General features: G+C 50.9%; 1 protein-coding gene across 1 annotated transcript; it reads left to right on the top strand.

Moving 5' to 3' along the window:
• Window positions 1-1,396: 1,396 nt before the first annotated feature.
• Window positions 1,397-23,465, top strand: FXN (frataxin). The gene is made up of 5 exons (XM_039249539.1): window positions 1,397-1,616; window positions 8,485-8,582; window positions 10,701-10,821; window positions 19,308-19,405; window positions 22,830-23,465. The coding sequence occupies exons 1-5, from the start codon at window positions 1,449-1,451 to the stop codon at window positions 22,978-22,980; spliced, it is 636 nt and encodes a 211-aa protein (XP_039105470.1). The 5' UTR covers window positions 1,397-1,448; the 3' UTR covers window positions 22,981-23,465.
• Window positions 23,466-25,342: the final 1,877 nt, after the last annotated feature.

Here is a 25,342-nt window from a genome sequence, read left to right as displayed (position 1 = left end):
ATATAGTAAGGTTGTGGGGGGTGTGAGAAGCCTCGCTATGAGCGTGACAGGGTGGGGGCTGGGGCTGCCAATCAAAACACTTCCCTTCGCTCTAGTGAGGGCTTCTGGGCCCTGCCTCCATGACCGCCCTGTACTGGATAATTCTGGGTCGTACGGGGCCATCCTGTCCGTAGCATGTTATCAAACAGCACCCCTGGACTCTACCCACTAGACGCCAGTAGCACACACACACGCCCCCCGCCCCCCACTTTGGTTGAACTATCAAGTGTATCTGCAGGTCATTTACAGGGGGGACATGGCCGCTCCACGCCTGGCAGAGGCGGAACAGATGCTCAATAACGGACTTATGAGTTAACCTCTCATACAAAGGAATGCCCTGGATCCCTCCCTGAGAGCCAATCAGATCCCACCCCCTCCTATTTTTCAAGGCCCTGTACAAATGCCTCTTCCTCCCTGAAGGCTTCCTAGATCGTCCCCACCCCTGGTTGTATATACTCTCCCACTCAATGCTGATGTCTGAGTTTGTGTTCCTCTTTGACACTTGTCATTTAGACTCCCACACATTTACACATGCGTTTTATCTCCACTGTTCACAAAGTACCAGGGAGGCTTTGGAAAAACTTCAGCACCAACTACCTATCTCCTCTGCCCAGCATCTTCCCCATAAAAATGATCTTCTCTGGGATGCTCATTTGGCATCTTCTCAAGTATATAGAAGACGTGAAAGAAACACTCACAATTTGTATTCCTTTGCAACCTACTCCCTAAGTAAAAAATGTCTCTTAAAGTGTATTATCAACTTAATATTTACCATACACTTAGCAGGGCCTAGGGCTTGTCCCCCCCCCCCCAAAAAAACAAAAACAAAACAAAGACGTTACATAGCTGAAACTCATTTTATCCTTAAAACAACCTTAAGAAGTAGAAACTTCTAAAACCATTTTACAGAGGAGGCACAGAGAAGTTAATTAACTTGCCCACTGGTCACACAGCCGGGAAGTACAGAGTTCGTTTTTAAACCAGGCAGTCCCTCTCCTGTCTGCACGCTCCTAACTGCCATAACCTACGGCCAAGCGGCTTCAAGACCATCAACTCTGAGTTCACAGCAAGACTGCAGCTCTCAAATCCTTGGATGGAAATGGATGGAAATCTGCAGCAGCGGGTCATAAGGTCTCCGATATCAGGGACCCCGGTTACGCAGTCCCTATGTCGCCTAAGGGCTGAGCTCTGTGCCCCGCACGAAGCGCGCTTTCCATGTGTATGAAACAGAGACAGTACAACGCTGGGAAGTTCTTCCTGAGGTCTAACCTTGGGCCATTTCTCACGGCCAACAGAAGAGGGGACCTGAGCGCTGAGCGAGCCGCGCCGCCTTCCACCGGTGGCCACCAGGTGTCGCCGCGGCGTCCCCCGAGCGGGAGGGCGGAGCGGCCGCAGACTGCGGGAGCAGCATGTGGACGCTCGGGCGCCGCGCCGCCGCCTGCCTCCTGCCCCGCGCGGCGCCCCCGGGCTCGGCCCGGGCCGGCGCGGGGCCCCCAGGGCCGACGAGGGACGCCGCGCTCCACGGCCGCCGGGGTCTGCGAGCCGGGACCGCAGCAACCCGCGCACCCAGCCGCGCGGTGAGTACCCGCGCCGCGCAGCTGGCAGGGCCGCACGCCGGCGGGGGGAGGCGGCGCACGCTGGGGACGCCGCGGGCGCGCGCGCCGGGCACGCGCGCCCAGTCCGCTCCGGCCGGGCCGCGTGGCGGGGACGCGCTCGGCGGCGGCGGCGGCGGCGGCGGAGGGGCGGGGGGGAGCGGGCGGCGGCGGAGGGGCGGGGGGGGGCGGGCGGCGGCGGAGGGGCGGAGGGGCGGGGGGGCGGGCGGGGAGCGGGCGGCGGAGGGGGTACGGGGGGGAGCGGGCGGCGGCGGCGGAGCGGGGACGGGGGGGAGCGGGCGGCGGAGGGGGGCGGGGGGAAGCGGGCGGCGGCGCGCGCAGCTGCCCCTGCCCGGCGCGGGGCCGCGCATTCAGCCTTCTGTTTCCTGGGGTCACGTTTGCACCGGCTTCTGCTTTGCAGTGGGAAGGGCAGTCCCTGCCCTGCAGCTGCGGGGGGGACGCAACGCGGGGATCCGGGATCCGCTTTGGGGGGGCCGTGGTTGTCTCCCAGCTCGCCGCTTTGCTTTTGGAGAACTTCAACCGAAGTGATACTGTATTCGGTACTAGGTACTGTAATATACATGTGTATGCCACCCACTGTTAGTATCGTACATAGAATACATAGAATGAAATAGCACAGGGGAGCCCGGGCGGCCCAGCCGGGTGAGCGCCCCACTGTTGATGCGGGCTCGGGGCATGAACTCATGGTTTGTGAGCTCGAGCCCCGCATCCGGCTCCTTTCTTAGCACGGAGCCTGCTTGGGATTCTTGCCATCTGCCCCTCAACTGCTTCTCTCTTTCTCTCTCAAAATAAATTTTAAAAAATAATAAAATAGGGGCACCTGGGTGGCTTAGTCGGTTAGGCGTCCGACTTTCGCTTAGGTCATGATCTCGCGGTTCGTGGGTTCGAGCCCCGCGTCGGGCTCTGTGCTGACTGCCAGCTCAGAGCCTGGAGCCTGTTTCGGTCTGTGACTCCCTCTCTCTCTGACCCTCCCCTGCTCACGCTGTCTCTCTCTCTCCTAGAAATAAAACATTAAAAAAATTTTTTAAAATAATAAAATAGTACAGTATAATAGTACCAGTGTAATAGTGTGTACACACACACACACACACACACTCTCTCTCTCTCTCTCTCTGTTAGAGGGATGTTTTCAAGCATGGACTTTAGGAGCGAAACGCTTCCTCCAGCGAGGTGGAAAGGTCCAGGCTGCGAAGTACGGCAGCGAGAGCAGTAAAGCTTCTGGAAAACGACTGGGCCTGCCTTCCAGATTCTGGCCCCGTTCCCCGGAGCTGTGTGACCTCCGGGCATCTGGAAGCTCTCCGAGGGAGGGAACGCCCGTTGGTGCGGCCGGTGTGAGCTTCCTTGGGATTAACGTGTGAAAGGCTTGGGCGCCGAAAGCTCCTTCCCCTGGGCGCGCAAAGCAGCGGGGCGGCCCCGGTGACTGCCGACTTGTGGGGTCGAGGAAGGCCGCGGGGCAGGATGGAGCCGGTGCTCAATCGGGGTCTTGAGGACCGCAGGGGAGGGGGCGCGGGTACCCCGCAAGACCACCTGCCTGTGGGAGGAAGGCACACGACGTCGGCTCTGAGTGGCCGGGGATGCCGGGCGCGCTGCGCCTGGTGACGGGGGCGCGTGAAATCCAACTCCAACTGCCTGTGGAGCTCTGGAATTTGGACTTGATTGATTGGCTGGTGTTTTTTATTTATGTTTGAAGGAGAGACAGTGTGAGCGGGGGAGGGGCAGAGAGAGAGGGAGACGCAGAATCCGAAGCAGGCTTTGCGCTGTCGGCCTAGAGCCGGACATGAGCCAAAATCATGAGTTGGACATTTAACAGACTGAGCTACCCAGGCGCCCCACTTTCTTTTTTTTTTTTTAAAGTTTATTTTATCTATTTTGAGTGAAAGAGAAAGTGTGCATGGGGGGAGGGGCAGAGGGCTAGGGGATAAAGAAAATCCCAAGCAGGTTCTGCACTGTCAGCTTGGAGCCCCACGCGGGGCTCAAACTCATGAACCCGTGAGATCAGGACCTGAGCTGAAGTTGGACGCTTAACCTACTGAGCCCTCCAGGCTGAATCCCTAATTCACTTCAAATTCATTTTTATTGTCTTCCACAGTGTATGTGAGTTTATACATATAACAGTGTATATAAAATATCTGTAGTGTTTAAAGATTGATAACAAACTCCCATATTTTCACCACCAGATTAAGAGATTGAATATTACTGGGGCACCTGCGTGGCTCAATCGGTTAAGCATCCGACTTGGGCTCAGTTCATAATCTCACAGTTCTTGGGTTTGAGCCCTGCATCAGGCTCTGTGCTGACAGCTCAGAGCCTGGAGCCTGCTTCGGATTCTGTGTCTCCCTTTCCCTCCTCCCCAAGCCCCCACTTGTGCGCTCGTGCTCTCTCTCTCTCCCAAAAAATAAATTAATAAAAAATATTTTTAGGAAAGAGAGAGAGATGAATATTGCCTGTTCCTCAAAAGCTCTCCCCGGTCCTCCCTGAAGGGAATGTGCTCTCCTGAATTGCCAGGCAAACCCCCTCCCTTTTCTCAGAGCTTCACCCCCTACGTATGTCTCCCTAAAAAACACTTTGCTGCATTTATTCTGCTGTGATTTGCTCCTTGTATTGACAAGGGTTGTGTTTGAGCCTCATCGACACCGATGCACACAGTCGTCACTTATTTGTTTTCTCTGCCGGACAGTACCCCGTTGGGTGAGTGCATCACACTCCATCCAGTCTCCTGGTGACATCTGGGGGATGCAGCCGTGGGCGTTCCTGGGCAGGGACAGAGGCCCTTTTCGGGTGAATTCCTGCGAACGGCATTGGCCGGGCGAGGAGCCAGCCGGTATTCAACTCACCTGATGCCAGAGTGGTTATGTCAGTCCACGCTCCCGGGCCATGGATGAGAGCCGAGGCACCCTTCCAGTGTGGTGCTCTGCCCAGGGGACCCCGGAGGGAGGGCTGGGCCTCCACTGGGTCATCTGGTTCCGGGGCTGAAGCCTGAGAGTGTAGGCCTCGGAACCGTCTCGAATCTCCTCAGGTGCCTCCAGTGCTAGCTCAGGGACTGACTGAACCCTGAAGACTCAAGCTTAGCAGACCCGTCACGGGCCAGTAGTTCAAGGGCTGCAGGTGGCTTGGAGGCAGGCAGAGGGGGCCTCTTGGAGGAGATGGAGGGTCTGCAAGGCTACGCAGGTACCCAGGGAATGTTGGAGTGGGGAGAACAGGTAAGAGACCAGCAAGATGTTTCTGGCAACAGCCCCTTTGATGATTAAACAGCCGAACGTAGACTTCTGCTTCTGGCTCTTGAGTAACTTGCATTAGCCCGAGCCTCCCACCAAGGACAGCCACCAAAGAAAGAAAATTCAAAGCCAGAAATGAAACAGGGGCGCCTGGGTGGCTCCGTCGGTTAAGCGTCCAACTTGGGCTCAGGTCACAATCTCACCGTTGGTGAGTTCGAGCCCCGCGTCGGGCTCTGTGCTGACAGCTCAGAGCCTGGAGCCTGCTTCAGACTCTGTGTCTCCCTCTCTCTCTGCCCCTCCCCCCACTCATGCTCTGTCACTCAAAAATAAATAAATGTTTAAAAATGTTTAAAAAGAAGTGAACAAAAACCGCTATGTGAAGTATCAGAGAGCCAGGACAGCTAGGATTTGAGAGGGACCCTGGAGAGGAGGGAAATTCTGAGCCCCTAGTTCTCAAACTTCCCTTCCATGCCTGAAACTCTGTACGGTTCCCAGGCATACGATTCTTTCCTTTGTGGCCCAGACCCTGGGGCCAGACAGCGTTGGGTTCAAATCCCAGCTCCTCCACTTTGTAACTGTATCTGTGTGACTCTGCTCAGTTTCCTCATCTGTAAAATACAAATACAGCCTTACCTTCATTTTTCATGGGTCCTGTCCTTGTGAATTTACCTTCTCAATAAAATGTGCCTGCAACCCCCCAATCGGTACCCAGGGTGATTCTGGGGTCACGCTTGGCCACGCCGGAGGCGCCCCATGCTCGCATGCTCCCAACGGAGGTCACACAGGGCGACTCCCTGCCTTCCGTTGCAGCCCCCACACTGTGAACAAGCACCCTATTCAGCGACCACGCAGCAGCGCCTTGTCTGCTTGTTTGTGTTTTCTGTTGTTGATTTCACTGTTTAAAATGGCCCCCAGCCTGGTGCTCAAGTGCAGTCCAGGCTCCAAGTGCACACAGGCTGTCACGTGCCTCACGGAGAAGACACGTGTGCTGGGTCAGCCCCTCTCAGGCCTCTGTTACCGCGCTCTTGGCCCCGAGCACAGTGTTCACGAATCAACGATATATATTAAACAGGTTGTCTTTAATATTTTTTTTAGTGTTTATTATTTTTGAGAGACAGAGACAGAGTGCAAGTGGGGGAGGGGCAGAGAGAGAGGGAGACACAGAATGTGAAGCAGGCTCCAGGCTCTGAGCTGCAGCACAGAGCCCGATGCGGGGCTCAGACCCATGAACTGCGAGATCATGACCTGAGCGGAATTTGGATGTAAAACATGTAAAACAAGGTTATGTAATGATCGGTTGGTCAGATGTGCCCTTAGGTTTGCAGGGCCTAAGCCTGCACTTCCGTTGGGCGTGGTTCACTAATCTAGTGCTCTTGGTGACTTTACAGAGCAGAACTGTCACGAATCCCACTATAATAATAGTACTTGCCTCACAGGATTGTAATGAGGACTAACCACGTCCATTTCTATCAACACCAAGGCAATAGTGAACACTCTAGAATGTGTGGTTATCACGTCAGCTCTCTCACTTCTTCAGGACCAGCCTTTTGAAATCATGCCCACTTTAGGGCATCTGAGTGCCTCAGTTGGTTAAGCCTCCGACTTCGGCTCAGGTCATGATCTCATGGTCTGTGGGTTCGAGCCCTGTGTCAGGCTCTGTGCTGACAGCTCATGGAGCCTGTCTTCAGATTCTGTCTCCCTCTCTCTGCCCCTCCCCTGCTCATGCTCTGTCTCTCTCTCTCTCAAAAATAAACCAATAAAAAAAGTTAAAATTAATCCTCTGGGAACGCCTGGGTGGCTCAGTTGGTTAAGCATCCAACTTCAGCTCAGGTCATGATCTTACGGTTTATGAGTTTGAGCCTCACATAGAACTCTCTGCTTTAAGTACAGAGCCGGCTTCAGATCTTCTGTCTCCCTTTCTCTCTGCCCCTCCCCCATTTGCGTGCACACATTCTCTCTCTCAAAAATAAAAACATTAAAAAAAGGATAAAAAGGGGCGCCTGGGTGGCTCAGTCGGTTGAGCGTCCGACTTTCTCTTGGGTCATGATCTCGCGGTTCGTGGGTTCGAGCCCCGCGTCGGGCTCTGTGCTGACTGCCAGCTCAGAGCCTGGAGCCTGTTTCAGTCTGTGACTCCCTCTCTCTCTGACCCTCCCCTGCTCACGCTGTCTCTCTCTCTCCTAGAAATAAATTTAAAAAATATTAAAAAAAAAAAAAAGGATAAAAAATCAAATCGTGCCCTCTGTGCTCTGCACTCCTGTTTCCCCCTCGTCCACATCTCAGCCCCGTGCCCTCTGCCTTCTTTCGGAGTTGGCCAAGGGCATTGATGGCTCAAGAGAACAACGACCTTGAACCTGGCTCCAGAGTGCTCTTTGGAGAATGTGAATCTTGCCACAAACCCCCTCAAGCCCCTGGGTGTCCTCCCAGGATGAAGTGCAGCTGAGTGCCGTCACAAGGCCCTGTGGCAACCTCGCCATCATCTCCTCTGCCGTCTCCCTTCCAGATGTACCACTTTTCTCTCCCTTGGTAGGCTCCGTCCCCTCCCACACTGGGGCAGGTCCCTCAGCCAGCATCCCCTCCTGTGTCTGTCACTGTCCTCTGGTATGTCATCTGGCTCTCCCGCTGGTCGGTAGCGCTGGTGGGTTCAGTCAGAGACAGGCGCCTGGATGCTCCCAAGTTCTGTACTGGGACGAATCAGCAGATGGTGTCCCTGAGACCTGCTGGGCTGCGGTTCGATCCCCTCCTCCAGACGTCAGCACACATCTGCCCCTTGCTGTTCATTGTTGTTTCGTCAAATTCCGGGAGCGGTGCTGATGCCTCCCCGCCTCGCCTCTGCTGACCGCCACGTAATTCACAGAGCCTGGCGCAGTGCTGCCCAGTAGAGCTTCCTGTGGTGGTGACCGTGTTCTGCGTGCCGCCAGCCACATGAGGCCATAGCACACGGGAAATGTGGCCAGTTAATTGAGAAACTGACTTCTTAAATTTCATTACAGTGAATTTAAATGTAAATAGCTGCATGTGGCTTGTGATCATTATATTGAACAGCACAGGCCTAGAGAGCCTGAGAGAAGTGATGGTAATGCTCTTAAAGAATGTGAAAACACTTCCTAAGAAACAGTCCTGGAGGAGCCCCGTGGTTGGCTCAGTCGGGAGAGTGGGCAACTCTTGATCTCAGAGTCATGTGTTCGAGCCCCACACTGGGTTACTTAAATAAAACAAAAGAAAGAGAGGGGCGCCTGGGTGGCTCAGTCAGTTGGGCATCCGAGTTCGGCTCCGGTCATGATCTCACCGTTCATGGGTTCGAGCCCCGCATCAGGCTCTGTGCTGACAGCTCAGAGCCTGGAGCCTGTTTCAGATTCTGTATCTCCCTCTCTCTCTGACTCTCCCCTGCTCATGCTGTCTCTCTCTGTCTCTCAGAAAAAAATAAAAAACATTTAAAATTTTAAAAAAATGAAAGAGAGAGGGGGGAAGAAAGAAAAGAAAAAAGAAAGAAAGACTGGCTCCTAGAAAACTTGAATGTGGTTATTCTCGAATGTAGAAGCAGTGATATTTAAATCATGCATTCATGGACTATGATACACTGGAAAATAGTTAACGTTCTTCTTAACTTTGGCTTTTAGACTTGGAGCACCCACCGCCTCAATCAGATTGTGAATGTCAAAAAGAAGAGTGTCTGTTTGATGAACTTGAGGACAGCGGGAACTCTGGGCGACCCTCGGTAAGATCAAGCACCTTCCACACTAGAGAGCTCCTCCCCCTCTCTCTCAGTACATACCACAGGCATACATGCACATGCTCCTCTCTTATATCTTTTATTAAATTTTTTCCTTTTCTCTTACCATTTTTTACCAAAAAAAAAAAAAAAAGCAAAAAGCCCATCCCATACAGAGCCTGTTATCTCTCTATTGGCAGTTCTCGTAAGCATCTGTTTAAGGAAATAATATTACGCTTAATGGATGGACCACACATAGTTCATTTAACCCGTCCCCTATTGCAGGACATTTAGGTTGTCTCCAGAGTTTTGTTATTATTCTCGTTGGTGACTTAGCAGTCACGGTGGGCCACGCCTCAGTAACAGAGACCCAAAACTGAAACTGCTCGAGCCAGGAGTGGTCTGTGTCCCTGGGAGCAGACGGCCCAGGGCGGACATGCCTCTGTGTGGTGGTTCCGTCAGCCAGGCTCCTTCCACCTTCCTGTCCCGTGTCAGTACCTTACTGCCCCCTGCAGGGTGGAGGCCAGGTCACCCCGTCCATTCCACAGAAAGGGACAAGGGCACGGAAGCCCCGGAAGTGGCGCTGTCACCCACTCACATTAGTGGGAAGGGCTTGGGCACATGGCCATAGCTCTCTGCAGGGGACGCTGGGAAATAGAGCCCAGTGGGTTCTGGTACAAAACTCCTCAGCAGTGCTCCAGTCTGCCCCCCACCACTGGGTTCCGCAGGGAACCTCCTTCCGCAGGTACTCACACACTATCTCTCTCTCTCTCTCTCTCTCTCTCTCTCTCACACACACACACACACACACACACACACACCCAGTGGAGAGCAGCTGCCTCACTTCCTTGCCAACTCTTATTACTACCGGTCTTCCATTTCAACCATCATTCTGATAGGCATCTCATTGTGATTTTTTCGTGTGCGTTTTCCTGAAGATCAATAAAGCTATACACCTTTTCATGCGTTCACCGGCCATTTGGATATCTTTCTAAAAATGATACCTGTTCAAAGTTGTTTGTTTGTTTTTTTTTTTTACCTTTTTTTTCTGTTGGGTTTTCTTTTTCTTACTGACTTGCAGTTGTTTCTATATTCTGGAAATAAGCCCTTTTTCAGATACATGTACAAATAATTTTCTCCCACTTTGTGATTTGCCCAATATAAATCTTAATAACAAAAGCAATGGAAATAAGCACAATGACCAACTGAAGGAGTTGGGTTCAACAGATAAAATAAAATCCCATGAAAATCTGTATGTACTCATACGGAACAGTGTCCAGGGTATGTTAAATAAAAACTGCATGCTGCTTCTTTTCTGTATTAAAAAAGAAAAAGATAAAGGGGCGCCTGGGTGACTCAGTCGCTTAAGTGTGGGACTTCGGCTCAGGTCACGATCTCGCGGTTCAAGAGTTCGAGCCCTGCATCGGGCTCTGTGCTGACAGCTGGGAGCCTGGAGCCAGCTTCGGATTCTGTGTCTCCCTCTGCCTCTGCCCCTCCCCCATTCATGCTGTTTCTCTCTCTCTCTCAAAAATAAATATTAAAAATAGACCCTCCCTAAGGTCTTTTAAAAAAAAGAATGTAAAATTCTGAATGAATACAGAAGAGACTGTCCTAGTTGACTCTGGATGGAGCTGCTTATTTGGGAAGAAAAGTTTATAAATTTGTTCATTTTGATTAACTTTTTACACTGTACGCATTAGCTGTTTTCTATGAATTTTTTAATATCTTTTTATTTTTTATTTTTTTAATGTTTTATTTATTTCTGAGAGACACAGCGTGAGCACGGGAGAGTCAGAGAGAGAGGGAGACATAGAATCTGAAGGAGGCTCCAGGCTCTGAGCTGTCAGCACAGAGCCTGACACAGGGCTCGAACCCACGAACCGTGAGATCATGACCTGAGGCTAAGTCGGACGCTTAACCGACTGAGCCACCTAGGCGCCCCGAATTTTTTAATTTAAGTAAAAAATAAATACGTCAGGGCATCTGGCTTGCTCATGAGTTCAAGCCAGAACTGGGGGTAAGACTTACAATGAATGAATGAATGAATGAATGAATGAATCAGCCAGCTTGACGTTCATAGGATGGGGCTGTTTGGTAAGCATACGTTTTGTGTTTCCCCTGCAGCTCTCTGGATGACACCACCTATGAAAGGCTGGCCGAGAAGACGTTGGACTCCTTAGCAGAGTTTTTTGAAGACCTTGCAGACAAACCTTACACACTGGAAGACTATGATGTCTCGTTTGGGGTACCTCTTTGCTCATTTTCTTTTTCTTTTTTTTTTATAAAAATTTTTGCAATGTTTATTTATTTTTGAAAGAGAGAGACAGCGTTGAGTGGAGGAGGGATAGAGAGAGGGAAACACAGAATCCGAGGCAGGCTCCAGGCTCCGAGCTGTCAGCACAGAGCCTGACCCAGGGCTTGAACCCATGAGCCAAGCCATGAGATCATGACCTGAGCTGAAGTTGGACCCTCAGCCGACTGAGCCACCCAGGCGCCCCTAGGCTGCTGCTTCTGCAGCAGGGTGTGTTCAGAGCACATAGACCCGGGTCCCACTCCTGGAGATGCTGGTTTGGTAGATCAGGGTGTTCTCTCGGGAAGCAAAGTTTTGAAAAGCTCACCTGGGATTCTAATGTGCACCCTGGGTCCCCCCCCCAGGGATTTTTATTTGGGAGTATGTCCCAACCAAGGCACAGGTGCTTTTTAAAGCTGTTATAATCAGGGCACCTGGGTGGCTCAGTCTGTTGATCATCTGACTCTTGATTGCAGCTCAGGTCACGGTCCCAGGGTGGTGGGATTGAGCCCTACTGTCAGGCTCTATGCTGATCATAGAGGCTGCTTAAGATTCTCTCTCTCTTTCCCTCTGCCCCTCTCCACTGCTCACACACGCGCTCTCTCTATTTCTAAAATAATAATAATGTTTCTGTAGTCACTCCCCAGATGATCCTAATACGCAGCTGGGGTGAGCCCCAGATCCCGGAAGCCAAGGCAGTGCTGCTCTGCACCGACTCGCCACCGGGTGGCAGACTTGAGTAAGGGTCCACCCTTGGATTTAGAATTCTGTTTAGGTCTTAGGGACCAGCTCCCTTTTTGCCAGGAGAAAATCCCCCACGGAGGTTAATCCTCTTGACAGCAATTAATTAATAGTTGGAAGTGTCACGAAGGGTGCATTTTGGAGTAAACCATGGAATTAGTTAGGATGACCGGCGGTGGGGCTACAGCGAGAGAAATGGTGTTGGACATTGCAGTGAAGTCCTGGGACGGAGAAGGGACACCACCAGATGGAGCAGGTAGCAGACTCTGGAAGGTTTCAAGCCTGGCTGTGAGGATAGGGAGGGACTTCACGGTCGAAACCGGCAAGGGGCAAGACAGGGTCCGATGCCTTCCAGGCGATTGCGGTCCGCGCAACACGCAACACTTTCTGGGCAGGGCTCTAGAAGTGCCCTTGTAGACAGCCTCAGACGGCGGAACCATTACAAACTGGCCTCCCAGCTTGACTGACTGGGATGCTGGAGTTGGGGGGTTACAGCCCTCCTCTCCCCCAGCCTCCCCACCAGGGGCTGGCTGCGCTTAGAGGGAAACCAAGGCTCGGGCTAAACTCGGCCTTACAGACAAACATCCATTAACATCCATTAAGTGTCCAGCCTCGGCTCAGGTCAGGATCTCACGGTTTGTGAGTTCGTGCCCCACGATGGGCTGTGTGCTGACAGTGAGGAGTCTGCTTGGGATTCTCGCTCTGCCCCTCCCCACCCCTCTCAAAATAAATAAATTTTGAAAATGCCACAAAAACAGTCCCACCACTCATTCTTATAAGATTAGTGAGATTACTTAGCAACTTGGGTATTTTGCATGAGTGTTTTCATTAGAGGCAGATGTGGCAGTATTTTTGGAGCCGGATTCTGTTTACCTCACTGAATCAGCAGCACATGTTCCTGCTCAGTGGTGGGTCACAGGGCCTTTTCCAAGTCCTACCTGCAGGGTGTCGCCCTGAAGAGTGACCCAGCTGCTGGGTCAGAATCTGGAAAGCCATTCCTGCAAAGGAAGAGGCACCTGCGTGTTTTCCTGGCCAGTCCATATACCTTCAGTAGCACTCTCCTTACCGGGCAAAATTACTTCTAACAAATCATTTGCTAATTAGGAAATTCTTTGGTATAGATGTAGAACTAAAGGCATATATATAATAGCTGCCTCTGTTGTTGGGACTTCTGATCAAGAACTTCGAAATGCTGGGGCACCTGGGTGGCTCATTCGGTTAAGCGTCTGACTTCGGCTCAGGTCACAATCTGCGTTCGAGCCCCGTGTAAGACTGCTGTCAGCCCAGAGCCCCTTTCAGATCCTCTGTCCCTCTCTCTCTGCCCCTCCCCACTCCCTCTCTCAAAAATAAATAAACATTAAAAAAGAAAAGAAACAAACAAACAAACAAAAAACTTCAAAATGCTGCCTACCCTGGGGTGTGAATTCCTGATTAGAGTGTCTGAGGCTCTAGCTAACATATATCCCACATATAAATCTATTGAAACTACATCATAGGCAATAGAACACCTGTAACACTATTACTCCAGCTTTGTCGGGGTGCCGTGTGTCCCTGTGCCCAGGGTCCAGCTGGGCATTACGTCCCCTGGAAAGTCCTCCTAGATGCTCCAGGCAGATACCACCCTTCCCTCCTGCCCCGCACGCTGAGGGTGACTACATGGAGCCCCGATCACCCTCTGTTCTGTCTGTTTACACATCGGCTCCCACGGCTAGACCGAGCTCCTTGGTAGCCAGGACACTGTCCATTCTGGATGTACCAGTGCCCACACGTACCTGACAGGGATTAACAAATGCTGATTCAGTGCCTAAAGGGAATGGGGCCCACTGACTTTAACAACACACACTTTGACTGATGCCGCTCAGCACCATCCATACTTTACCAACTTGCTGCTGGCTGTGTAGACGGATGACAGTAGTAATCCAGACACGCGGGACCATGTTCGTTCTGCTTGCTCCCCGTGCAGGGGGTGGCCTGGGGAGCTCCTTGGCTGTTGTGTCTTCTGTCGGTGGGTGGGTAATGTTGGGGGGCAGCGTCTGGGTCCAGGCCTCACCCCCACCGGCACTGCCAGTAGAGAGGACACCACCAGAGCAGAAAGCACCGCCCGTCCCTAGGCCCCCATGGAGTCTGCTGCACTTGACCGGGACTGTGAGAAGCACCGCGCTCTCTGAGGGGCTCCTTCCAAGCCAACTTCCTTGCTTCCCTGCTGGGGCCCTGGCCTCTTGGGCGTTTGGATGAGAACTGGTTTGTAGTCCTGTTCTTTACTCCCTAAGCTGGCGGCATATCACTGTCCTACAGCAGACGTTCCTGACCCTTCTCTGGGCCGTCTCCCGAGAAAATCTTCCCCTCACGCCGATGAGTACAACCTCAGCTTCAGAGCGGGGGCTGTTCGCACACCCCTGGAGGCCACCTCTGGGCCCCAGGTTACCCACACTTGCTCTCAGGGGCAGCATTTTATTGGATGTGGAGAGAAAGCACCTAGCTTATCATCCCGGGTTTGTATTTTCTTTCCAAGAGTCCTTTTAAAAAATAAATTTAATGTTTATTTATTTATTTTGAGAGACAGAGAGAAAGAGAGAGAGAGAGAGAGAGAGGAGAGAATCCCAAGCAGGGTCCATGCTGTCAGTGCAGAGCCCAGTGCAAGGCTAGAAGCCACTAACGGAGAGATCATGACCTGAGCTGAGATCAAGAGTCAGATCCTAGGTGCGCCTGGGTGGCTCAGTCACTTGAGCGTTCGACTTCGGCTCAGGTCATGATCTCACAGTTTGTGGGTTCGAGCCCCACATCGGACTCTGTGCTGACTGCCAGCTCAGGGCCTAGAGCCTGTTTCAGACTCTGTGTCTCCCTTTCTCCCTGACCCTCCCCTGCTCATGCTGTCTCTCTCTCTCTCTCTCAGAAATAAATAAAACATTAAAAAAAAAAAGTCAGATCCTTAACCGACAGAGCCACCCAGACGCCCCTGACAAGCGTCCATAAGTAAATTAGCTTAACTCCTGGGAGTGGCGGGTTCTTCAGCTGTAAAGTGAGTGACGTCCCTCTACCTCTCTGATTTATGTTAGGATTAAATTTTTAAAATCCTACACATTCATTATTCTTACTCTTTAAGAGGAAGCTGCACGTAAAGCTGAAATCACCTGACCCCTCCTGCCATCCCACGTGTGTCCTTTGCTACCAGATGAGCTCGTGACAGCAGAAGTCGCTCCCTTTGCCCCCTGTGCGCGGGGCTGATGCTGGCTGGCCCTGGCGGGAGTACACCTCCGCCAGCTGCGGCCAAGCGCTGTCCTGACTGTGTGGTGCCCGGGTCAGCGGCGACTGAGATATTTTGACTCTCTCCCACTTCCCCTCCCCTCCCCTGCGTGTAAGTCTGCCCACACCCAAAACAGTCTCCGACTGCCCCTCAAGGAATAATGCTGATGAACTTGAGACCGTCGTGAACACACTAAAACCTGGCGAAACAGTTGGTAGCTTAGCTTCCTTCCGTCCGTTCCTTCCCTCCTCTTGCCAGTTTCCTCTGGAAACAGCCGCTGGCTCCGCGGGGGAAGAACACTGGCACGTAAACAGCAGGAGGTGGGTGGGGACTAAGTGCTGAGCCCCTCTGTCTTGTGTAACCCGGCCCTTAACGTCACGCACGTCATCACCATTGCCTGGTCACCCTCGGCTCCGTCCCTTCCTCCACCGTTGTAGGTTTGTGTCTGTCCAGTATTTTGCACAGAGAATGGATGTGCTGGACACTGAAGGCGCTTGGATGAAAAGACAGATCTGGGGCGCCTGCGGGGCTTAGTCAATTAAGCGTCTGACATCGGCTCAGATCATGATCTCACGCTTCGTGAGTTCGAGCCCCGCATCCTGCTCTGTGCTGACAGCTCAGAGCCGGGAGCCTGCTTCGGATTCTGTGTCTCCCTCGCTCTCTGCCCCTCCCCCACTCGCTCTTTCTCTCTCTCTCTCTCAAAAATAAACATTAAAAACGGAAAAAAAGACAAGTCTGCATTCTAAGTGCTTAAAGTAGTGGAGGAGAGGGGGTCAGTGTTCAGCTAACTAGCCGGCGGCTCAGGTGCAGGGAGGAAGGCACAGAAGGGCAGTGGGGGCACACACAGGCTCTGGGCCCGGCCGCGGGTGTCAGGGTAACCTCACTGCGGTGCCAGGTGAGGTGCCAGGTGTCAGCGTGCCTCAGCTGGGGCTGCTGGTCTTGGGGGGAGGGGTGCTGCAGAGAAGGTGCCAGGTCGGGGAGACCGCTTGCCTGTGCCTCTAGAAGAAATCTCACAGTTGCTTTATGAATATGCTCTTTGTGAAGGAGCGGGCAGTTCCCTGGACTCACTGCAGAATATTCTGAGTTGGAAGGAGGTGCCGGAGGGTGGGGGGGACTCAGTGGGTTAAGTGTCCAACTTTGGCTTAGGTCATGATCTCATGGTTCATGAGTTCAAGCCCCATATCTGGCTCTCTGAGGTCAGCAGGGAGCCTGCTTAGGACCTTCTGTCTACCTCTCTCTCTGCCACTCCCCTGCTCACTCATGCACATGTGCTGTCTCTCAAAAATAAACAAACATTTAAAAAACAAGATTTTGAATTGGAAAGAGCTGAGTTCGGCTTTCCGCAAATAGGATCTGCCATCGCTCATTTGGTCCCCTGCTCCACGGCGTGACAGTGGTCAGGAGTGTGCACGGCCCCTGGGTGCCTGTGTGCCTCCATCTGTGCACAGGTCCCTGAAGGAGGCAGCACAGATGTCCTGAGGAGGGTGGCCGGGCTGATGAGGCTGGGACCCCGCCCTCTGCTCTCTCCTCTGCACCTGCGCCGCCTCCAGTGTGGGGGCCAAGGCGCAATGGGACATTGAAGGAGCACAGATGGGTCACACTGGAAACAGTTCCCGTCTTGATCCCCTGAGCCTGGTATCTCATGGAAGAATAAGCTATGAAAAGTGTGTATGGGGGGAGGAAGGAAAGACAAATGACGGCTTTTGGGTGTGGGGTCTCTTTGGGGTGGTGGAAATAGTCTAGAATTAGTCATGTTTGCACCCTTAATGAAGACACTGTGAAATACTAAAAACTACTGAATTGTACAGTTTTTAAAAATGCTTATTTATTTATTTTGAGAGAAAGAGAGTCGGGGGGGTTAGAGAGAGAGAATCACAAGCAGGTTCCACTTAGTCAGTGCAGAGCCCGAATTGGGGCTCAAACCCATTAACCGTGAAATCATAACCTGAGCTGAAATCAAGAGTCAGACGCTTAACTGAGCCCCCCAGGCACCCCTGAATTGTAGTTTGAAGACACTTTTAAGTAAGTGAAAGGTGGTGGTTCCACCAAAGTAGTAAAGGTGGGTTTCATGAAAAAAGTGTTTTAAAAACATACTTATGGGGCCCCTGGCTGGCTCAGTGAGCAGAGCATCTGATTCTAGATCTTGGGGTCATGAGTTCAAGCCCCACACTGAGTGTACAGATTATATTTTTTTAATGTTTTTTTTTTAATTTATTTCTGAGAGAGAGAGAGAGAGAGAGACAGCATGAGCGGGAAAGGGGCAGAGAGAGAGGGAGACATAGAATCTGAAGCAGGCTCCAGGCTCTGAGCTGTCAGCACAGAGCCTGATGTGGGGCTCGAACCCCCAAACCGTGAGATCATGACCTGAGCCGAAGTCGGACACTCAACCAACTGAGCCACCCAGGCACCCCCAGATTATTTTAAAAAATAAAAATAAACTTAAAAAAGAAAAAAACCAATTTATGTACACTGTGATGTACACTTATGTATCCCTGATGTCTGTGTAATTTCTGTTTCTTTTTTTCTTTAAAAAAATTTTTTTTATACAATTTATTTATTTTTGAGACAGAGAGAGACAGAGCACAAGTAGGGGAAGAGCAGAGAGAGAGGGTGACACAGAATCTGAAACAAGCTCCAGGCTGTCAACACAGAACCTGATGCGGGGCTTGAAGCCAGAAACTGTGAGATCATGACCTGAGCCAAAGTCGGACGCTTAACCGACTGAGCCACCCAGGGGCCCCTCTTTGTTTTCTTTTTTAAGCAGAAAAAAAAAATGGTATTAAAAATAGTGTGGGTGGCTCAGTCAGTTAAGCATCTGACTTCGGCTCAGATCATGATCTCACAGCTCATGGGGCCAAGCACCGTGTCAGGCTCTGTGCTAACAGCTCAGAGCCTGGAACCTGCTTCGGATCTGGTGTCTCCCTCTCTCTGCCCCTCCCCTGCTCACACTATGTCTCTGTCTCTCTCAAAAATAAATAAACATTAAGAAAAAGATTAAAAAAATATATATAGCCCAATAGACTCCTCATCCCTTGCCTGTCAGTTAAATTATTAGTATTTATTATTATTATTATTATTATTATTACTGTTGTCTACCTTTTCAGTAGCTCTTATTATTATTATTATTATTATTACTGTTTTCTACCTTTTCAGTAGCTCTTTGTGTTTGCAAACCAGGCACAAAGCATTCGGGACCTCTTGATTGCACAAGGGCTCTAGAAGCCCAGAGAAAGCTGTCTGGGTGTGTCTGCACGGCTCACACCCTAGGTGGGGGGGGGGGGAGAGTAGTAAGAGGGGCTCCCCCCTGCACACCAGCTCCAATGAAGGGTACTGAGCTCTGTAGCTGCTTCTGTAAGTAAGATCCTGCCCTTTCTAAAGAAACCTCAGACCTTGGGAGTAAAGGGCTCCTTTGCTGAAAGAGCGTTTTCAAATTTAAATGAGCATTTATTGAGCAAAGATGAACCAACTAGTCTTTTAAAGAATTCAGGGCTCTCGTCTAGGAAAATAAAGCCCTTCAGAGCAGCTCCTGAAATGTGTGGGAAGAGTCTGAGAATAAAAACTAGTCTGGAGTGTCGGCCTTCTACTAGCAGAGCAAATAGTATTGCTGTTCTTTTTCTTCTTTTTTAATATTTGTTTATTTTTGAGAGAGAGAGAGAGAGAGAGCAGGAGAGGGACAGAGGGGACAGAGTTTTTGAAGCAGACTCTGTGTTGACAGCAGAGAGCCCAACGTGGGGCTTGAACTCACGGTCTGTGAGATCATGACCCGAGCCAAAGTCCAATGTTTAACCGAGGGAGCCCCCGCGGTGCCCCTATGATTGCTCTTCTAAGACAAGCAAAGCAGGTGGTTTGACTACTTCTTTCTATCTTGCCTTTTTTCCTTGTTTTGGTAATGAACTTGTCCTGTCCGACGTTTGGGCTGACATGGTTCTCCGGTGGGGTTGGCGTCTGCATTTTTTTTTTAGGTATGCTCCATGCCCAGTGTGGGTCTTGAACTCTGGACCCTGAGATCAAGAGTCGCATGCTCCACCGACTGGGCCAGCCAGGCGCCCAGCGTCTGCCTGTTGTAAAGCCCTTTTGTGTGTTCTGGCTGATAGTTAAGGAAACCAAGGCAGCAGGCAGGATGTGGGCCCTCCGTTGGCCAGTTTAAGACCTCAGACAGGCCACTGCGGTGTCCTCACCTTGAGAGGGGAATAATCTAATTCTCGCCGTGCTGCCTCGCAGGGAATAAGGGAAAGCACCGTGAGATCCAAGTATTGTCGTGATTAATCACAGTCTCACTCAGAGAGCACTGGGCTTTCTGCATGACGTGCCGAGTCTAAATGCGAAAGGCAGCTCTTCGCAGTGTATATATGTTGTGTACTTGTATAAATGGAAAGCGTCCAGGTCTGAAGCAGTTGTGCCCAAGAGATAACTCTGTCTTTATTTTCCTCGTGCTCTTTCCCTCCTGATCCGCTAGAGTGGTGTTTTAACAGTTAAACTGGGTGGAGATCTAGGAACCTACGTGATCAACAAGCAGACCCCAAACAAGCAGATCTGGCTGTCTTCACCATCCAGGTAGGTCTCGGAGTCACAGTTTGGCGCTGTTCAGCTCATGGCAGACCCTGGGAAAGGGGCATCCTGTCGTGGGTGGGTGCCTGTAAGCGTGCCTTTCCTGATGCTTCCTTTGCGCTCCCCACATCCTTGTAGGATGGCCAACTCTGCTTCTGTATGTCTGCATGCCGATAATCTGGCAGATGCTGAGATATTGAGATATTGGTAGGTATTAAGATGTCTGCGAGATCTGAAGCAGAAAGTTGAGGACTTTTCAGAACCTGGCCCGGACAGTTTTTCTCTCTCAAATCACTGCCCTGCCTTTTAAAAGGTCAACTTTTGATACTGCGGCATTGGAAGGAGCTGCCCTTTGTCTACAAAGCAGGTTCAGGTTTGACCTCTAGCTTGTTTTGAGCATCCCCGCTAGAGGTTGGTTGAATTCCCTCCACGGAGTCAGGCTGCTTGTCGTGTGGAGGTGGGAGAGACTCCTCAGCTTCCACTCCAGGGCACTGAATCCCTCCTGCCTCTCCCATTGATGTGTTTTCAATCCAGTGGAATAAAAGATTGTGTTGGAGGCCACCTGCCCACGCTGCATCTCCAGCCCCAAGAACTTGCGCGGAGAGGGGGCCCCTCATCCTTCTGGATCCTTCTGAGTGATTACAAGAGTGTTACAGAGAAATACTCACAAAAGGTCTCAGACCAGCCTTCCTGGGCCATTCATTAGCACTTCCAGAGAGAACACACTGTGAATTGGGAAAGGCCCAAATGTAACCGGGATGGAGTTCTTTGAAAGCTCAGTGGTATTTGCATTTAAAAAAAAAAAATCATAACTCTTCCCCTGCCCCAACGTTCACATAATTTTTTTTAACATTTATTTAATTTTGAGAGAGAGAGAGAGAGAGAGCACAAGCAGGGAAGGGGCAGAGAGAGAAGGAGACACAGAATATGAGGCAGGCTCCAGGCTCCAAGCTGTCAGCACAGAGCCCAAAGCGGGGCTTGGACTCACAGACCATGAGCCGAGCTGAAGTCGGATGCCCAACTGACTGAGCCACTCAGGCACATAATTTTTATTTTTATTTTTTTTTAATTTTTTTAAATATTTTTATTTATTTCTAGGAGAGAGAGAGAGAGAAAGAGTGAGCAGGGGAGGGTCAGAGAGAGAGGGAGTCACAGACTGAAACAGGCTCCAGGCTCCGAGCTGGCAGTCAGCACAGAGCCTGACGCGGGGCTCGAACCCACGAACCGCGAGATCATGACCTAAGCGAAAGTCAGACGCTTAACCGACTAAGCCACCCAGGCGCCCCACTCAGGCACATAATTTTTAGGCAGTTAGTATTATACCGTTTGTCATGCAAGGGTGTGTCATTATTTGTCCAAAATAAATAAAGCATTGTGCCTCCTTCACTCCAGCCTCATCAAGGAAATGTGTTCTATTTCACAAAAACAACCCCAGAAGTCACTCATTTCTAGCAAGGGCCCTTATGGATGGCATTGCTGTTTTGGATCGGTCCTTTCATTTGAAGTTGGACGTTTTACCCTGTGTGGGCCAATCACACTGCTCTCTCTGGCCTCAAACAGTGGCCCCCCACCCCCACCGGAGCCATGCCTGATAACGGTCTATTCTTACCTTCACCCCCGGGGGACCTGAACTAGAAACTGGGTGGACCGGTTCAAACGCAGCCATCAGCTCTGGGGACTGGCGGCTGTGTAAATACTGGGCAGGGCACTGACCCACCTGTGATGGCTCCGGTCCCTCCGTGTTGTATCTGGAGGCTGGAAAAGTCTGCATCGTGTTTGGACACACCTACCAGCGATAGGCTCCTAGCCCAGGCTTGTTCAGTCTGTCTTTCACGATGGGAATCTGGAAAGATCATCTGCCAAGGAGCCGTTTACGATCACAGGTATTATGGTCCTCAAGGAAAAAATGGTTATTTTCCACGTCCAAAATAATTTCTCTGGGGGATGCATTTCTGGTATTTTGGGGGCTTTTTTCAGATGGCATCTTTTTGGGTTGCGTGGACACAGAGGCCTCCCCTGCCCACTCTGGGAGGTTGTAGGATGACCCCTGGGTGCGCACCGGGATGCCAGCGCCGTGGCTCCAAGCCCCGGGGGCAGTGGAGGGGCCTGGGGGTTTCTCACGCTCTACCTGGCACTCCGGCAGCAAGTCAGAGGCCGGGGCCAAGCGCGCGTCCTGTGGATGTGGTCCAGCCTGTCCGTTCTTGGTATACGGCCCGGAGAGTTTGTATGTGGCTGGTTGTGCGTATGAACAAAGGCCTCGGTCCTCTTGGCTTACGCCTCTTATCTCTGTTATTAGGAAAGGGTTCAAACCCCAGCATTTGGTTGATGGTCCAGAAACCTTTGATGTTTTTATAGCCTCAGAAGATGCCCACCTTCTAAGCATCCCTCTTCCCTGTAGACTCCTCCCAGTCCTGACCCTGCACCCCGAGTGCGCAGGTGAACCCAGTGCCCTTCTCGTGCGCCCCCGGGTTCTCTGCTCCACCCCCAGCAAGGCATCACCACCAGCCGGCCCTGTCTGCTGGCTTGCCTGTCCCCCGCCTCCCCCCCCACCTCTGGAATGACAACACATGTCTAACCCTAGCTCGCCCAGGCCCACACAGAGGCAGCATCCCACCATGAATGGATGGAGGTGCCCTCTTGTTCACTGGGTGAGCTTGAGATGGAGGAACTCGCCATTTCACGGATTTAAAATTGAATTCAGAAATACATATATTCTTAAATAGTATAGGTGATTGCCAGGGGCTGGGGAGAGGAGTGTAGGGGAGTCGTGCTCAGTGGATCCACAGCTCTCTTTCTGGGGGGTGAAGGGTTTTGGTAGATAGAGGTCGTGGTTGCACATGTTAAGAGTGTACTAAAATAATAATAATAATATTAGTGAGGGGAAAATCATGTCAGCGGCACACAAATGGCCATAATTTTAAAAAACATCACCACTGGGATGCCTGGGTGGCTCAATCGGTTAAGTGTCTGACTTTGGCTCCGGTCATGATCTCACAGTCTGTAAGTTCGAGCCCCGCATCGGGCTCTGTGCTGACAGCCTAGAGCCTATTTCAGATTCTGTGTCTCCGTCTTGCTCTTTGCCCCTCCCCTGCTCACACTCTGTCTCTCTCTCTCTCAAAATAATAAAATAAACATTAAAAAAAAAAACACACAAAACCACCGCCTCTGACATAGCAGGTGTATCACACCTGTGTCAGGAAAGGCGAAAGCTCAGCATGTGAAATAGAGGCTCATCGAGGGGGTTCACAGGCTTTCAGGACCTGTGCATTGTTCCAAGGGGTTACTTGTGTACTTGTTCTAAAACAGAAAGACCCTAAGAAAGCCTTGTTCCGGTTGCCTCCTGGGGTGTCACAGCAGCCCGTGTCTGGGTGGCCGCGTCTGCGGACTCAGCATCTTGCAGCGCGGACGCTGAGGATCTGCTCTCTTGCAGCGGCCCGAAGCGCTATGACTGGACCGGGGAGAACTGGGTGTACGCCCACGACGGCGTGTCCCTGCATGAGCTGCTGGCCACCGAGCTGACGAGAGCCTTAAAAACTAAGTTGGACTTGTCGTCTCTGGCCTATTCCGGGAAAGACACCTGACGCCCAGCCCAGTTCCAAAGGCATTAGAAGCTCTGACGGCAACACCCCAGCTCCGTCCTGCCGCTGAGTGTCTGGTGTGTTCCCATTCCCGCCTTTGAGGACCCCTGCATTGCCGGTAACTGCGCAGTAAAAAGAATGCGTGGCCTCCCACCCTCCCCCAAGTTCAGGTTTTAATTTACATAGTGTGTGTGTGTGTGTGTGTGTGTGTGTGTGCGCGCGCGTGTGTTGGATTTATTGTCCGATTTCCTCCCTCACAGAATTGTGCTTCTCTTTCATAATTGTCCGTATGCTCCTACATTTTATATAACGTTACAACCAAGAAAACTCAGGGGAAACTGCTGGGGGGGGGGGGCGGGGGGGGAGGAAAGTAACTTGATTTCACAGTTCATTCCCTGAAGGACTAAATGTAAAAAGCCACGTGAACAGTGACTGGCCGGCCTCACCTTTCTGTCCCCAATAAGCCTCATTAAAGAGTTGCCTCTAAATGCTGCCTGCCACGCCTCTTGAAAATGTAAACGTTTCTGAGCCCTTTGCTGTGAAAGTGTCACTGACATTCAGGAGTTCTCAAACCAAAGATCATTCTGTCTGCACTTTGTGTCTGCCAGGGTGTGTACTGCACAGAAGACTCGGGGGCTCTGATGCCTTTTCTTCCACAGAGATGTCCATATGCACACATTTCATTAATTATGTGTGTGTGTATTTTTTAATATATTTTTTAAATGTTTATTTTATTTTTGAGAGAGCAAGAGAGAGAGCATGAGCAGAGGAGGAGCAGAAAGAGACAGGGACAGAGATCTGGAGTGGGCTCCATGCTGACAGCAGAGAACCCAACATGGGGCTTGAACTTACCAGCTGTGAGATCAAGACCTGAGCCAAAGTCGGACGCTTAATCGACTAATCCACCCAGGTGCCTCTGTGTGGGTGTGTTTTTTTCCTTTTTTTAAGTTAAGGATACTTCTAGAATCAGCTGCTATAGCACAGGTCTGAGAATGCAAAAAATCTCCCAGAGACAAGATGGAAAAAGCCATCTTCATAAGCCCGTGAGTGTAGTATTATAAGCTAGGTCAGTAGTGTAATAAGCTAGGTCACGGGGGTGAGGAGGTGCTTTGTAAATTACAAAGAACCACATAAATAAAACGATGTTCATGTTAATGTAAAGAGCCCCCGTCCTTCCCTTGGCTTAGTTCAACCTCTTCTTGGGAAAGAAAGGTTTCTCAGTGACAAGTCTATGCAAACCTGTGGCGTCCTGATTGTCTGTCTCTGGTTGGGTTTCACAAACTCCCTGGACCTCAGTTTCCCCTGGTGTTAAATGAGAGTGTGGAACTGCATAGAATATAGTCATATAGTCCATTCCCAGAAGCGCCTGGGTGGCTCAGTCCGTTAAGTGTCCAACTTCAGCTCAGGTCATGATCTTATACTAAATGAGTTCAAGCCCTGCATCGGGCTCTGTGCTGACAGCTCAGAGCCTGACTCCTGCTTCAGATTCTGTGTCTCCCTCTCTCTCTGCCCCTTCCCTGCTCACACTCTTGTCTCTTGCTCTCTCAAAAATAAATATACATTAAAAAAAGAATATAGTCCGTTCCCAGTCCAGACATTCAGTGGTCTTGTCAGACCAACTTAACAGGCTGGTTTTATTTCCTTCTAGTAGATGAGGCAATGACAGTGAATGATGTTTTTAAGTTTTAGAGTAAATATGGTTATTGGTATTGTTCTACTTGAACTTCAGTTGAATTCAAGTTCATATAATACCCGTCTTATCGTGTCCTTGCTTGCTTTGGGAACTTATGCTGTAGACTGAATGTCTAAATCCCCCCCGAAATTCCTGCGCTGGATCCTGGCCCTCAGTGTGATGGTGCTAAGAGGTGGGGGCCTTGGGGAGGTGATTAGATCATAAGGACAGAGCCTCTTGAATGGAATTAAGAGGCTCTTATGGAGACCCCAGGGAACCCCTCCCACCATATGAGGATTCAGTGAGAAGACAGCCATCTAGGACCCTGGAAGCAGAACTTCACCAGATACTGAATTTGCTGGGCCTTGAACTTGGACTTCCCAGCCTCCAGAGCCGTGGGAAATAAATTTCGGTTGTTAATAAGCCACCCAAGTCTGTGGTATTCTGTTATTGCAGCCCAAATGGACTAAGATACCTGCCACACCACCTCATCTTAGTCTTTACTGACCTGCATTTTACACATGAAAAAAACAAAGCTCAGGAACATTAAAAACTCAAGTTATGTTCCTGTTTGGTTATTTTTTAAGTTTATTTATTTTGAGGGAGAGGGAGAATCCCAAGCAGGCTCTGTGCTGTCAGCGAAAAGCCCAGCTCGGGCCTGGGCTCAGGAACTGTGAGATCATGAAGAAAACT

The sequence above is a fragment of the Hyaena hyaena genome, unplaced genomic scaffold (assembly GCF_003009895.1).
Source record: "Hyaena hyaena isolate Hyena2069 unplaced genomic scaffold, ASM300989v1 scaffold_341, whole genome shotgun sequence".
In the NCBI taxonomy this organism is placed as follows: domain Eukaryota; kingdom Metazoa; phylum Chordata; class Mammalia; order Carnivora; family Hyaenidae; genus Hyaena; species Hyaena hyaena.
This window is presented reverse-complemented; position numbering and strand designations above follow the sequence as displayed.

Bases quoted from the DNA above. Each gene is read 5' to 3' on its own strand.
- FXN (XM_039249539.1), top strand. From the start codon at position 1,449: ATGTGGACGCTCGGGCGCCGCGCCGCCGCCTGCCTCCTGCCCCGCGCG. The intron at 1,617-8,484 runs GTGAGTACCCGC...TTTGGCTTTTAG, and splicing joins CCCGCGCACCCAGCCGCGCG to ACTTGGAGCACCCACCGCCT. The intron at 19,406-22,829 runs GTAGGTCTCGGA...GCTCTCTTGCAG, and splicing joins TGGCTGTCTTCACCATCCAG to CGGCCCGAAGCGCTATGACT.